The 14,242-nt window shown below is 48.9% G+C and overlaps 1 protein-coding gene across 1 annotated transcript in view; it reads left to right on the top strand.

Moving 5' to 3' along the window:
• Positions 1–14,242, top strand: part of abca12 (ATP-binding cassette, sub-family A (ABC1), member 12) — a 63,522-nt gene that overhangs the window by 30,492 nt on the left and 18,788 nt on the right. The window contains exons 41-55 of the mRNA XM_076040382.1: positions 889–1,003; positions 1,099–1,428; positions 2,318–2,387; positions 2,483–2,617; positions 2,854–3,012; positions 3,109–3,292; positions 3,914–4,132; positions 4,759–4,955; positions 6,791–6,948; positions 8,569–8,802; positions 9,414–9,555; positions 9,843–10,089; positions 12,210–12,299; positions 13,428–13,515; positions 14,028–14,155. Coding sequence (XP_075896497.1) covers positions 889–1,003; positions 1,099–1,428; positions 2,318–2,387; positions 2,483–2,617; positions 2,854–3,012; positions 3,109–3,292; positions 3,914–4,132; positions 4,759–4,955; positions 6,791–6,948; positions 8,569–8,802; positions 9,414–9,555; positions 9,843–10,089; positions 12,210–12,299; positions 13,428–13,515; positions 14,028–14,155 — 2,496 coding nt within the window. The remainder of the gene's footprint in view (positions 1–888; positions 1,004–1,098; positions 1,429–2,317; positions 2,388–2,482; positions 2,618–2,853; positions 3,013–3,108; positions 3,293–3,913; positions 4,133–4,758; positions 4,956–6,790; positions 6,949–8,568; positions 8,803–9,413; positions 9,556–9,842; positions 10,090–12,209; positions 12,300–13,427; positions 13,516–14,027; positions 14,156–14,242) is intronic.

Raw genomic sequence — 14,242 nt, 5'->3', positions numbered from 1 at the left:
TTATGCGTTTCGACAAGCGGTGGAGTCTCTGTAACATTTTCCCTCTCAACTGTGAAATTACAAGTCGGCCGTCACTTCTGTTCAAAAAAAAAAAAAAAAAAAAAAAAGAAATCTGCGCTATCGTCATCGTTGTAGTGGAGTAGCACCGTGCAAGGTCTCCTAAATGTTTTTGCCTTGCGGACAAACCATTGTACCTGTGCACGGTTGGCAGGCACGGCCCTTTTACAAAGTTAAAGGTCCAGTGGGAAATATTTGGCTTGATTTATGAATTTTATGTTGGTAAAAACTTAACATACTGCCCATTCCATACGCCCATACATTAATAAAAGTGTATAATCACAGTACAGTAAATGGTCACTTGGTATTCCTACTCTTAGAAGAATATACATAGAGCAAGGGTCTTTCTCCCAGTTAGCTGCCATCTTGCACTGCCATAGTTTGAAGGAAGCCTGGTGTGGACAATCCAGCCCCCTCCTGACAGCGTGTTTCGTAATTAGTGTGACTGCTCGCGTCTCCAAATAAACCAACGAAGAAGAAGGTGGTGGGCAAGGTATCCGGGTTTGGGTGCGCATGCCACCGTAGCAAACGGGCAAGCTCAGGAGAGGGAGAGAGATTGAGAGACGCTGCAATCTAAAATGTAACCGCTTGATGTCACTGTTTCCTCTTCTGCCCTCTTCCGTCGACTGAACGGGCAGAGGCACGTTGTTATGCGTCCGACGGCTCGGCAAAATGAAACAGAGCGACGTTCATCCGTGTAAATAACAGATAAATGATCCGAACTCCTCAGTGGCCGCATGACGGGGGATTTCTTCATGTGCCGCCGCCGAGAGATGATCGGCCGGCTTTCCTTTCTCGAGTTTTGACGGTTGGCTCCTGTGCGTGTCCCAGGTTCTTGGAGGCCATCTCGTTTGTCTTCCCGCTCATGCTGATGATGGCCTGGGTGCTGTTTGTGGCCGACTTTGTGAAGAAGCTGGTGCACGAGAGAGAGCTGAGGCTGCACGAGGTGACACTTTCAAAACATCACAAATCCTCGCTCTGCTTCAAACTTTAAGAAATAAATAAATAATATGAAAAATATATGCTTGACTCCTCTTGCAGTATATGAAAATGATGGGCGTCAACCCGCTGAGCCACTTCTTCGCCTGGTTCCTGGAGTGCGCCACCTACCTGCTGATCACCATCGTGGCGCTCACGCTAGTGCTTCGGTACGGCGGCGTCCTCCCTAAAAGCGACGGCTTCCTCCTCTTCCTCTACTTCTGCGACTACGGCCTGAGCGTCCTGGCCTTCAGCTACCTCGTCAGCTCCTTCTTCGACAAGACCTACATCGCCGGCCTGAGTGGCAGCCTGGTTTACGTGCTCTGCTTCTTCCCCTTCATCATCGTCATGGCCGTGGAGACGTCGCTCAGCTTCTCCCAGAAGAGCGCCCTGGTGAGGAGCCGCCTCTGCTCTGTTTGGCACTAGAAACCCGGCAGGAATATGAAATATGCTCCACAATGACATTTTCTGTCTACTTTTAGAGGAGGGTTTTGCAAACACTATGATTCCAAATATGTATGCAGCCCTTAAGTAACAGGGACAGGAAAACAAGGGGGAACATTTCCTGAATCCTTTGTTTGTCTTTTCAAGGATTCGTCTGGTAAAAAGCCTACACGACATGTTTAGACTGAGTAGAGAAACCTTGGACCGTCAGTCAGTCACCTTCAAGCTAACCAGTGACATCTGTTGCCTGCCTAACAAGTGACATCAGTTTGCGCCCTAATGGCTTGCCACTCTACATTAGAACTAAGTCTTGGAAATGCCAGCGAATCACCAGGGTGAAGCGAAGTGGTGTCAGCCAGTGAGGAAACATATTTGTGTGTTTTAATTTGAACATGTCATCCATTTCCTGCTACATCAGCATCCACGCGAGTATTTCTGGCCGCATTCGGTGTTGGCAGCTTGCATTAGCTTCTTCTTCCTGGTTTTCTTCCTTTGTTGGCCTCTAAACATTAGAAAAGGGCTTGAAAACTGTGGATTGTGTCTCGATCAAATGTCTATTTTAGTGAGTTAAAACAAACAGTTTCAGCCTCCCGGCTGCTTGCCAACAACGTGTGCACGTAACACATCTTTATTCATCCAGATTTCCCCCAAACAAAAATATTTGGCACCAGCTGCCAGGTGTTAGATATTTTGAGGTCAAAGAATCTGTTTCCGTTTTTCATCTGACGACGTGAGCGCAGACACCTGAAGCTTTGTTAACTCCCCCCTAACTGCACCCCCGCCCCCCTCCTAACCCCCACCTCGCGCCATGTCTAATTCACCTCCTGTCGTCCCGCAGAGTTTGTTTTCCCCAACCTGCTTCAGTTACGCCAGTCAATACATCTCACGCTACGAGTCGCAAGGACAAGGTAGTCCACTCATTTCCACACATTTCAGAGATCAGACTTAATTTTTTTTTCCATGCCAAATGTGTGCAATCATCTCAATTTCCTGACCCGTGCAGGCATTCAGTGGAGCAACTCGTACACTTCACCCATCTATGGAGACACGGCATCCTTCGGTTGGCTGTGCTGGTTGATGCTAATCGACTCCGTCCTCTACTTTGTCATCGGGTCTTACATCCGCATGGTCTTCCCCGGTAATTGACCTTTTTTATATTAGCCTTTTTAAATCTGCTTCTTATGGGGCTCAGGGAAGTGTTTTTGCTTTGTTTTTGACTATTGTTGTTAATGCAGCTTGCACAAAATTACAATGTTTTAATTTAAGTATAATGCTGAAGTACTGCAAATAATTAACATCTTTTAATGAGAGTGCAAAGTCGGTCTTGACATCTCTTTTTTATCTGTCCTATTTCTTAAAAAATGAAACTTCCAGGAAAATATGGCATCGCGGCGCCGTGGTACTTCCCCTTCAAAGCTTCCTTCTGGGCTGATCTGTGCTTCTGCTCCAAGACAAACAGGGGAGGCAGAGGACTGCTCTTCAACAACATCATGCACCAGAACCAACCTGTCTTTATGGACGAAAAGGGCAAAGGTCTGGAACGGGAGACGATACCCCGAAACATCAGTGTCTGGTCAAAACGCATTAGTTTGATTCACGGTTTCCACCCGCCCTCATGATTCTGCCCAGGCCACAGCGCTCTGTCGTCCCAGGCTGGCGAGGACTTCTCGGACCTGCCAGTGGGCGTCGCCCTCCACGGCCTCAGCAAGATCTACGGCGACCGGGTGGCCATTCAGAACCTGAACGTCTCCTTCTACCAGGGTCACGTCACCTCGCTGCTGGGTCACAACGGAGCCGGGAAGACCACCACCATGTACGTGGAGCTTTGAAAGTCTCATTTCTTTTCCCTCAAGTCTCAAGTGCAGATTCATTACCTTACACAGTGAACGCCGTCTCTCTCTCTCTCTCTCTCTCTTTTTTTTTTTTACCCTCCTCCAAATTTGATTTGCACCATCCCTTTAATCATCTCGAGCTCCCGCTGCTGACAGGGAGATTGTTTTGTTCGAGCCTGGCACGGAAAACACGGCGCGCTGGAGATTAGCCTGATGGGTCTTCATCAAGTGGAGCACTTGCATTTACATTTTAAATGTGACTAATTCTGCTGATGCTGGTGCTCCGCGCTGGATGCACGCGCACAAAAGCCTGGAGTGAAGTCTGACAATGTGAAAAACAAAACAAAACAGCCTAGACTAAAACTTTTCAGGAACGTGTTTTTTTTTTTTTTCCTGTTGGGTCACAATACGAAAAGAGAGATGTGGGAAGAATACATAATAATTAACCAAACAATGGTTTTTCTTGCTTTAGGTGTCAAGAAGGAAGAAAATGAAATAGCAGGAAAACAAACTGCTGTTGCAATCTTTTATTCCGCTTTTTTTTTTTTTTAACATTTAATAATTCTGGTCCCAAATAAGTAATGACAGTGGTACGTACGCAGGTCTCTCCTGACGGGACTCTTCGCCCCGTCGTCGGGCTCTATCGAGGTCTACGGCCGAGACATGCAGAGCAACATCGACGACATCCGCAAGGACCTGGGCGTGTGCATGCAGTACGACGTCCTCTTCGAGCACATGACCACCAAGGAGCACCTGCTAATGTACGGCCAGATCAAGGCCCCCTGCTGGACCAAGAGCGAACTGCGGGAGCAAGTGCGCGCGTGAGTGGCCACCGCAACCGCCTCCAATCCTTGTGATGCCTCATGACGTCAGAGAGTCTGAGTGATGTAGCGGTGAAACGTGTGTGTATTCTCCAGCCATGAAAGAAACTCCCCAGCCCCGTCAGTGTTTTCTCAATGCAAAAAAAAAAGGAAATATGAGTCAAGGTTGTGAGAGTTTAACCATAAGAGTTAAGCCACTGCAGGGATGCAGGATCAACAGGGGACGTCGGTAAACACATTACACATTTGCAACTTGTTAATGAGATACAAATGTAGCAGAAGTACAGTGCTGGTCATTTAGCCCAGCTGCCCAGTGGTTAGATTGCAGTCTGTCACCTGACGGCAACAGCTGAAGTGAAAACAGGGCCACTTGAAATACCATGAACGTGTGTCTGTTTTTGGGATTTGCTTGCGATGTGCTTCCCCACCGCATCTCACGCGGCGGGCCTTTTAATCACCGTGTCCTTGAACGAGCTTGTCGGAGCATGCTTAAGTCGCAGCGCCAGGCGGGAGAGCAGCTTACGGAGCGGAGCCGCTTCCCTCCCGCTCCTCGGCTCAGCCGGGCCGGCGCTGCGACGAGACACTTCACATGTTAAATGGCTTTTTTATCGATTTCGCCTCCCCAGGATCCTGGAGGAGACGGGCATGTACGCTCACAGGCACAAGCGAGTGGGCACCCTGTCAGGCGGCATGAGGCGCAAGCTGTCAATCTCCATCGCCTTCATCGGGGGCTCTCGCTTGGTGGTTCTGGACGAGCCCACCACCGGGGTCGACCCCTGCTCTCGGCGCAGCATCTGGGACATTGTTATCCAGCACAAGAAAAGTGAGGCTCCGTCTCTGTCTTCTTCCCTTCTCTCTCTCTCGCTCTCTCTCACACACACACACACACACACACACACACACACACACACACACACACACACACACACACACACACACAGGCGCACAAGGGCGCACTGATAAAGCATTCCGCTTCATTTGGTTTTTGCGAGAACTCGCCGCTGAACCTCGAGCCATCAGCGCTGGTGATGCCGCTATAGATAATCAGACTAACGACGAAGGGGGAAAACAAGCGGAGACGATAAAGGGAACTTACTGGGAGTCGGGGAGGCTCCATCGAGTCTTTGGCCACTTCCGTCCACTTTGCATCCGCTAACTCGGGGGGCCATAGCAGCCGCCGCTTCAGCGCGTCGCTCACGACCCACTTGCGCCATCTTGCACGATCAACAGAACCATCTCCATCTCCATACAGGCCCGCTGCTCTTTTTGCCAGTAACCAGCAAAGCCGACTAACGACGATAAACCCACAAATCTCAAAGCTCGTGGGGAAAAAAATAAAAAAAGTAAATCACATCAATCACAAATGCTGCCAGTTACAAGCTCACTTTTTTTTTGGCCGTGGTCCGTTACATACAGTATCAAGGTGTGAAGTTTCCTGGAAAATACCTGGAATACTGGAGAACCTGACAGATTGCGCACGTTGTAAAGACAAGAATCGCCCTGTGTTTAAGACAATACAGGGGATAAGGTTGTCAGAGCCTGATCGTGTCAGCTGTGGCCATGTAACACTTAAACAGAAACACGGAAGCCTCCTTTACGGCCGGAGCTTTCAGCATCCATCACTCTTGTTGTTTCCTGTTTTTATATCCTGTCTTATTTCCCCATGACTGATCCTCGCCCCTCGGCGTTGTTGTGTTTTATGCCGCTCGGCTCTTTATCAGCACCTGCGAAGCGCATCGCAACCCCCCGGTTTTTAAAAAGGCATCCAGGATTTTAAAAAGAAAGAAAGAAAGAAAAGGTTTGCTAACTTATTTATGCAACCCGCACTCAATCACATTCTTAGTAGACACAGGGTTTAAAGGGGGAATCCTTAAAGAGCCGCCGTCGATTAGATATTTATCACCTTAAACGGGCCAAAAGGAAATAGAAAAAAGAAATTTACTTCCTCAGCAAAGATGCATCATCTTCCCTGAGTCGTGAAAGGAAAAAAAAAAAGGTTTGGGGGTGGGGTTGAAAGAACAGCAAAGAGCTGTGTTCCAAGAGCCAACCCTGGAGGGCTTCCCCCAGCTCAGACTTTAAATCTAGCATATAATTAATTTAAAACTCAATCCACACTTTCTTTTTATTTTTTATTTTTTTGTGGGGAGGGAACTTTTTCGGTTCATTTTTCCAGCAGCAGCAGCAGCATCAGCAGGGAGAGTTCCTGATGTGCAGATGGAGAGAGAAAAAAAAAGAAAACTCCAGTCTAATTGGCCCCCATCTTAGATGTTAGTGAGCATTGTGTGCCGAGGGGAATCTGCTTCCAAATAAACTTTCTGCACAGCGTGTTTGTGCGCCTGTTCGTCTGATTATTTTGTGCGATAGGCCGTCCCGATCACCAGGCTTTGGTTGTTAAATTCCGAGTGTGTGATGGCGTGAACGCGTGCGCCCACACGTGTCGGCGACACATGAAAGCCGACTCGGTTGGGGAAAGTGACCAAAAAAAATATATCATAGTTGCCACTTGCAGACATTCCTGTGTCCTGGGAATCGAGGGGGGGGGGATTTCTGAGCGACAAATCTAACAATAGTCAGAATCAAACCTCATTCATTCAAACACACACCCAGATCCAGCACGCATTGAATGGAATCCCGCTGATCGTTCTGTGTTTCCGTCAGACCGCACCATCATCATGTCCACCCACCACCTGGACGAAGCCGAGGTGCTGAGCGACCGCGTCGCCTTCCTGGAGAGGGGGGGCCTGAAATGCTGCGGTTCCCCGCTTCACCTCAAAGACAAGATGGGTCAAGGCTACAATCTCACGCTCAGCAGGAAGGTATTCATCTTCACGGGCGCCCCCTCAAAAAAAAAACACTCCACAGTCTGAGCATCTGACTGACTCCACCTTTTCATTTGATCCATGATTCAATTTCTTTCAAACAGAAAACGCAAAGAAATTCAGTTGGTAGGGAAATGAAAGAAAAATCAAAATGATGTGCAACAACTCATAAAGCATTTAACGTTCGAAAATGTAGCAGAAGTTTTCTGCTCCTAAACCCTTTTTTCTATTTTTTTTATTCCTAAACTGGAGTCACCTTGTGATTCAATGGCAGTGCAAGAAGTCCAACAGTTTCCTGCAAAACCTTTATACGGTAATCAGTGCAAAGTAAAGGCACTCTGAAAACTTAACCTGCAACTCTATTGGTTTCTTTTCTATGTTGCTCTCTTACATTGCACAGTATGAGCAGCCAGCATTCGGCACTGAGGCCGTAAGGAAGTCATGCATCGCAAAGGCCATCCAAAGGAACGTGATTCTGAACAAATGATCTAATTCCGCAATAAAAGAACAACAGTCCGTGTGTGAAAACACCCTCCACCACAGGCCAATAATAATAACAATCATCATCATAATAATAATAATATTGAAAAAAACAAAAACAAACCCTCTCCATCAACCGGTTAAAAAAAACCCTTCACATCAGTCGAGTGCCATGATAATCTCTCCTTATGCAAAACTTTTCATGTTTACCCACTAAAACAACACTCGGCGCCAACGCTGGTAACAAATTAGCATAAACAGATTCCGAGTCAGGCCGCAACCTTTTCCCTGAGAGTCGTGTAAGCACCAACGTACCCCTGATGCAATACAAGCACACATCTTGGTTCGGTGGCGGCGGTGGCGGCGGTGGCGGCGCCGGCGGCGCCGGCCGCGCCCACATAAATACCAACATTTCACACTGCATCATTATTGGAATGCTGCCGCGCTTGCGAGCAAATATTTCCGAGGTCTAACTTCTTCCCCATCAGGCCGCTGGAGCCGGTTGAGATACATATTGAACAAGCGTGACTTGTATTTGATGTGTAAAGAAAAAAAGTAGTAATAGTCGAACTGCAAAATGGGTCAAATCCTACACAAAAAGCTCTGCAAGCTGCTGCCTCATACTTTCCCAGCATTCCTCAGCTACCGTTGCTTTCTTATTGTCAAGTCCACCACTCCCCCCCCCCCCCTTTCCTCACCGAATGAAGCGATGAACTCTGATGTTCTCACATCATGACTTATTTGTCCGCAGCTGACAACTTCAAGTTATTATTTAGGATGAATGAGAAACATCTTTTCTATCTCGTTGCCAGTAAGTGGAATAACCCCCCCGCCCCAAGGCAGAAATCCTCGGGGCTGCTGATTTGCAGTGTTTCCAATTTCTCAAAGTTAATCTCACAGTTGAGAAGCTCAGGACGATGAAGGGCTTATTTGGATGATGCATAAGGAGCAACGGCGTTTTTGTAGCAAGTCAAGTGTCCACAGAAGGAGCTGCTTTTCTATATCTCACTCCAAAAAAGCAAAAACACAAATGCTGGCCATACGTGCCACAGAACATCTTTTGTTGCAAAAAAAAAAAGTGATGAAGCTGAAGCCTCCATGCCCGCCTACCCACCCCTTCCTCCCCTCTCTCTGCAGAGGCAGAACCAAGACTCGGAGAGCGTGGACAACGTCGAGCTCAAGTCGTTCGTGCAGGCTCACATACCTGAGGCGAACCTGAAGGAAGCCCAGCGGGGCGACCAGGTCTACTCGCTGCCGCCGTTCAGCTCCTCCAACGCCTCCGCCTACCGCTCCCTGCTGACGGCGCTGGACGCCAACCTGGACGCTCTGCAGCTGGGAGGCTACGGCATCTCCGACACCACCCTGGAGGAGGTAGGCTCGCTCGCGCCAAGGGAGAACATTTTTGCATTTCAAGCAGTGTGTTGGAGAGCCGTGACATAGAGTGATGCCACGGACAGTCAAAACCGACTGTTGTGTTTGGAGCTGTTCATACTGAGACGCATCTGTCCACATGCCATTTGAAACCACCTCCCAAATCTGGGTGGGCTGAAAATCGGATTTTGGCTGGGAGTCTGAATGAGGCTTTATTGAGTTTTTTTTTTTTTAAACCAGGCTTCTGATTGGCCACATCGCCGCTCCTTGGCTTCCTGCTATGCTTGGCAGAGTTCTCAGCAGTTGGGATGTGGTCTTTTAAGAGCCTTCAGAACTGTTTTGATGTCAGAAAGTTAGTATGAAAATACCAAAAAAGACAGACCTCTTTTATCCCCCCGCTCAAGTTAATGTAGAATCTGCCAAAATTTTAAGGCCGTTCAGTTTGACTTTGGCAAGATGGATGAGCGGAACGTCAGCGTTGACCTCGGAGCGACGCAGCTGCCGTCCAAGGCCGCCGTCGCTTGCGCTCAGACTGAGTAATTATTGCACTCGCAGACTTGGGGCATCGCACCGACCGACGCTGTTTTCTTTTAATTTTCCTCCCTGTGTAGGTGTTCCTGCAGCTGACTCAAGGCGCCTCGGAGGAAGCAGAAGGCCCTCTGTCCATTTCAGAGACGCTCTCCGACTCCGCATCCATCGACAGCTTCCCATCAGACCTTGGGGGAAGTTTCTCCAGCCTCGGCGACAAGATCAGTGAGTTCACTTGCTCTCGCTCTCGCTCTCGCTCCCGCCTCGCCTCGCCTCTGCCTTGTTTGGTTTTGTTTTTTCTCTATATTTTGTTTCTCTGTCCCTCCTCATTGTTCCCTGCCAGCCAGCAGGTCCTTCCTGCTGCTTCTTTGTGTAGCCCGGAGTCACAAAATCCAATAAAATCAGTAGTTGTTTGTTTAAAGTAAAGGGATGCAATGCAGAAAAGCAGTTTGCCTGAAGGGAAAAAGCCAAAAAGTGATAAAAAAAAAAAAATCCTGTCTCTTTGTGCCCAGACCTGACAGGCTCCTCCACGGTCAGCGGGATGGCTCTGGCCTGGCAGCAGCTGACGGCCATTGTCATCAAGAGGTTCCATCACAGCCGCAGAGACTGGAAGGGCCTGATCTCCCAGCTCCTGCTGCCCGTCCTTTTTGTGGTGTTCGCCATGGCCCTGGGCTGCATCAAGAGCGACCTGCGCCACTATCCCAAGATGGAGCTCAGCCCCGCGCTCTACAAGTTCAACCCCAGCTACGCCTTCTTCAGGTCAGTCCAGCAGCCGGGTGGGGGCCGGGGGGGTGCTGCACGGGAGCAAAGGAGGCTAATGTGGGCACTGTGGCAATGTTCAGAGTAGCTGGATCGAAACACCTAAAGGTTAAGTGTGGAATATTTGGGGATGTTGAAGAAGAAAAGAGACAGCAACATCACTCTCCGTCCCCCTCCTAAGCTTGCCAGTGAGCTACAGTGGCCTGCGCACCCAAACCTGGATACCTCGTCCACCTTTGTCTTTGTTGTGGTTTATTTGAAGATGCGAACAGTCACCCTAATTTCAAAACATGCTGTCAGACAAGCGGGATTGTTCACACCAACTTCACTGTTATTAATGTATTTATGGGCAGTATATTCAGCTTTTAACAATACAAACATCATAAATCAAGCCAAATATTTCCCAGCTTGCGCCTTGTTTCAGTGCCCTCGGCAGTCTCGGTTGAGAATGTTTTCATTTTTGTGAGCAACACCACCAGCTGTTGCTCTTTCTTCGTCAAGACTGATTGAAGAATGTTTCGACATTTTGGAAAAAAAACAAAACAAAATAACAGAACACAGCAAAACATCAGGTATGAAAGCTCTTTTTTTTCCCCCCGCACCCGAGCCAGTTTGATAAGGCGGTGATGATGCTCGCTCGTGAGCCGATTCCTCCTCTGTGGTTTTGGAATGAATTCAAGGCACCAGTTTGGTGAAGGGCAGGCGGACACTAAAGGATAGAAGGCGAGCGAGAACATAAGGAATAGAGGGGATTGTGATGAAGATGGCTGAGATGTGAGATCAAAGTGAGAGAAATTAACAGTGTCGGGAGGTTGCGCGGAATGTCTTCTTCCCTGAGAGGGGCTGTTGTTTGATCAAGGGGATATGTTGCAAGAGCGAACATGCTGAAGTGCCAATCACTATCAAAGAGCCCGCGGACTCTTCCCCCCACGTCCTCTTTGGCTGGGTGGAGAAAAAAAAGGGAGACGGACGGACGGACGGGGACGGCGGGCGCGTTTGTTTTTCAATCATGAGATTAAGGTGGAGGTGGAGGTGGAGAGTCGCTGAGGTTCCCTACAAACTCTGGCACCGGCGGCTGAAGGTGATCCATCCATCATTTCTCCATAATGTATTCAGTCATTTATCTCTGCACCCATCTATCACTCATCCATGAATGAACCAATCATCTATTGTCCAGTCGTGCATTCATCAATTGACCCATCCATCCATCCATCCATCCATCCATCCATCCATCCATCCATCCATCCGTTCATCCACCCACCCATGCATCTACTCAACATCCGCTTCTCCACGTTTCCATCATCCACCCATCCATCCATTCATCCACCCACTCCCATAGCCATGCGCCCATTTATCTGTCATCTGATAACGCTTCTATTCATCCATCCATTCATGCGGCCATCATCGATCCATCCATCTGTCCAGCGCCCATCGAGGCACGCATCCATCCTCCCTATTCATGTATTTGGTTCGGTGCCAGATCTGGGTGGCAGGGCTAGAGGCTGAGCTCAGCCAGGCTGCGAGAAATGAAGCTTCTTGTCGACATTCTCTGAGGTCACCGGCCGCAACTCACGAGCAGAAGGGGCGGGCGGCGACAGATGACAAGAGATCTGAAGCACCGCTTCTTCTCCCTGGCTGTTGTGCCAAAAATGCACTCTGAGCCCAGCGGTAGTTCCCCCACGGAGAGCCGCAGCTCGGCAACACACTTGTACTGACTTTCATCCTCAGCCTCCTCAGACTGCCATCAGTTCAGGGGGAAAGCCGTCCAATATCTGCGTTTCCAATGGATATAATGATTCAAATTTGTATTAATGAGCGTTCAAAGGCAGCACGGTGAGGGGGGAGGGAGGTGGGGTGTTGCTCAACTAACAGGAAACTCCCGAAAAGTAAACTTGCAAAATGCAGCCGCGCATCAGAATTCCTGGTCGTTCGCTCGCTGTCATCGCTTTTAAACTAGAACCTGAACTAACATGTCATCGGCTACATGCGTCGAAGTCTCAGTCCAGAAATTCTGTGATTCTATTCTATAATGACCAGGTGGCGCTGTTATCGGGAAGTGCGCTTCAGCTCTCGCAGCCGTTAAACTGACGCAAAACTGTTTGTTTTCGCTGCCCTTCCAGTGACCAAAATCCCAGCTCCAGCCCGCTGACGGAGGCGATGATGTCATTCCCCGGGATCGATCACGCCTGCTTGGACCACCGGGATAATCGGTAGGTCATCGCACATCCGGTGCGCAGTCGCCCCCGACCAAACTCCCAAACTGATTCGCATTCGTTAATACTCTCCCTCTCCCTCCCACACCTATGCGTCATTTTCCCTTTTTTCCTCCCCTCCTCCTCCCTTCTCATTGTCATTCTTTTCATGCGTCTCCCTTCACCCTTTTTCATTTTACTCGTCTGTCTCCCTCCAATTCCTGCTGATCTCTCCCTCTCGCCATCTCCCTCTCCCTCTCGCCATCTCTCTCTCTCTCACTGTCTCATGTCCCTTCCCTTCATTTTCCTGCCGCTTTCGCTCGACGCATGTGGCTGAAAGCCTGCAGCAGGACTCTGCGATGCGAGCGAGGGGGATAATTTGTATTCCATAAACACGCCGTGTTTGTATGGGGGGATGGTGCCCTTAGAGGCACTCAAATCAATGTTGGCACTCATGAACCAGACCTCAGATGCATTTTAAAATCCTGCGCAAGAATAAATAACCGGGGATTTAAAAAAAATAAAAATAAAATAAAAAAAAGGAAGGGGAATGTTGTGCTGCAAAAACTTTGCCCACGTCACCCGCGGTGTCCTGCGGTCGCAACCCTGCTAAGCGGCGCATTTACACAGTGTGTCACCCGAGGTAACGCACCTGATGTCAACTCCTCACCCCCCCGCCCCGCTGCAGACTTGATGTAAGCAGCAGGTGCGCGCGCCAGTGCGCCAGCCCGTTTGTTATGCCACAATCTTTTATTTATTTATCTATCTCAACCCCGCACAGCGTTTTGGCAGGCAGCGAGCGGTGGGCGATGTGGACAAGCACACAACCCACACGGGAGAATTTCGCACGGCGCATCATTGCGCCATGTGTTTGGAGAGACTGGAAAGCTGGTTTCTGATCACAGCGCATATTCAGGTCTCCGGTTCGCTGAGAAAAAAAAAAGAAAAAGGAAAGAAATGCAAAGCGCAAAACCCTGAAACCCTGGGTATTAAAGATGAAGAAAGCAGGTCGGCCCGGACCTGCTTCCTTTGTCATTGCCGTGCGCTTGTCGAGGTCCACGCCAGGTGTCGCACCATTTCACCGAGCCACCATTTCACCTTCGTCCGTCAATGTCTATTTGTTTATTTATTTATTTTTTTTTGAAGGCACTGTCACAGAAGCGCAAACAAGTGGACTACCAGCGGGAACGGCTCCGGCACAATCAGAGAATGCAAATGCACCTCGAAGGAACAGGTGAGGCTCAGCTGCACCCCTGCTCGCATGTGTGTCAGTAGCTGCGTTTCCGTTGTATATCGCAAAAGTGTCATGGAAACACTTTTGTTTGCATTTACATTGACAGGGTCACATGACCAGCTCACTTCAAGTGAAAATTGCGCGTTATGTTTGGACAGAGGAGGAGACGGAATAGTTTTTACGAGTCATCAAAGAGAAAAATATAACAACCACTCTTGACAGCAAACAAACGTAAACAAACGAAAGCAACCGTGATTCTCACAAATCTCACGGGACGAGATTTTACAAGAATTACGGCTTATGCACTTCACACCATTTGATGGAAACACCTGCAAATTGCAATTGTAGAAATGTCACTTTTATTTTGCGATAACCTCCAATGGAAACGCAGCTTGTGTGTGTGTGTGTGTGTGTGTGTGTGAGAGAGAGAGTTTTGATACTTTTGTGAAAATAACAAAAAAGGAAGAGATGCCAGCGTCACGCATGTCTTGTCCACTCTCTGTCCACTGCAGATCTGCGACTCCGACAGGCCCCGACTCCCCCACGAGACCCTCCCCTCCTCCCAGGTCGTGTACAACCTGAGCGGCGTCAACGTGGAGACCTACCTCGCGGCCACGGCCAACGACTTTGTCAGGAACAGGTGGATACGCGCTTGACTGATGTAGCCGCATTAAAAATTCAGGCCCCGCGCCGTTTTATAGCTGCGCGGGGGTTTTGATCAATACTC

Source organism: Nelusetta ayraudi, unplaced genomic scaffold, assembly GCF_046127955.1.
Source record: "Nelusetta ayraudi isolate G7.1 ecotype Tasmania unplaced genomic scaffold, CSIRO-AGI_Nayr_v1 ptg000060l, whole genome shotgun sequence".
Lineage (NCBI taxonomy): Eukaryota > Metazoa > Chordata > Actinopteri > Tetraodontiformes > Monacanthidae > Nelusetta > Nelusetta ayraudi.
Note: the sequence above shows the minus strand (reverse complement) of the source record. Positions and strands in the feature narration are given on the sequence as shown.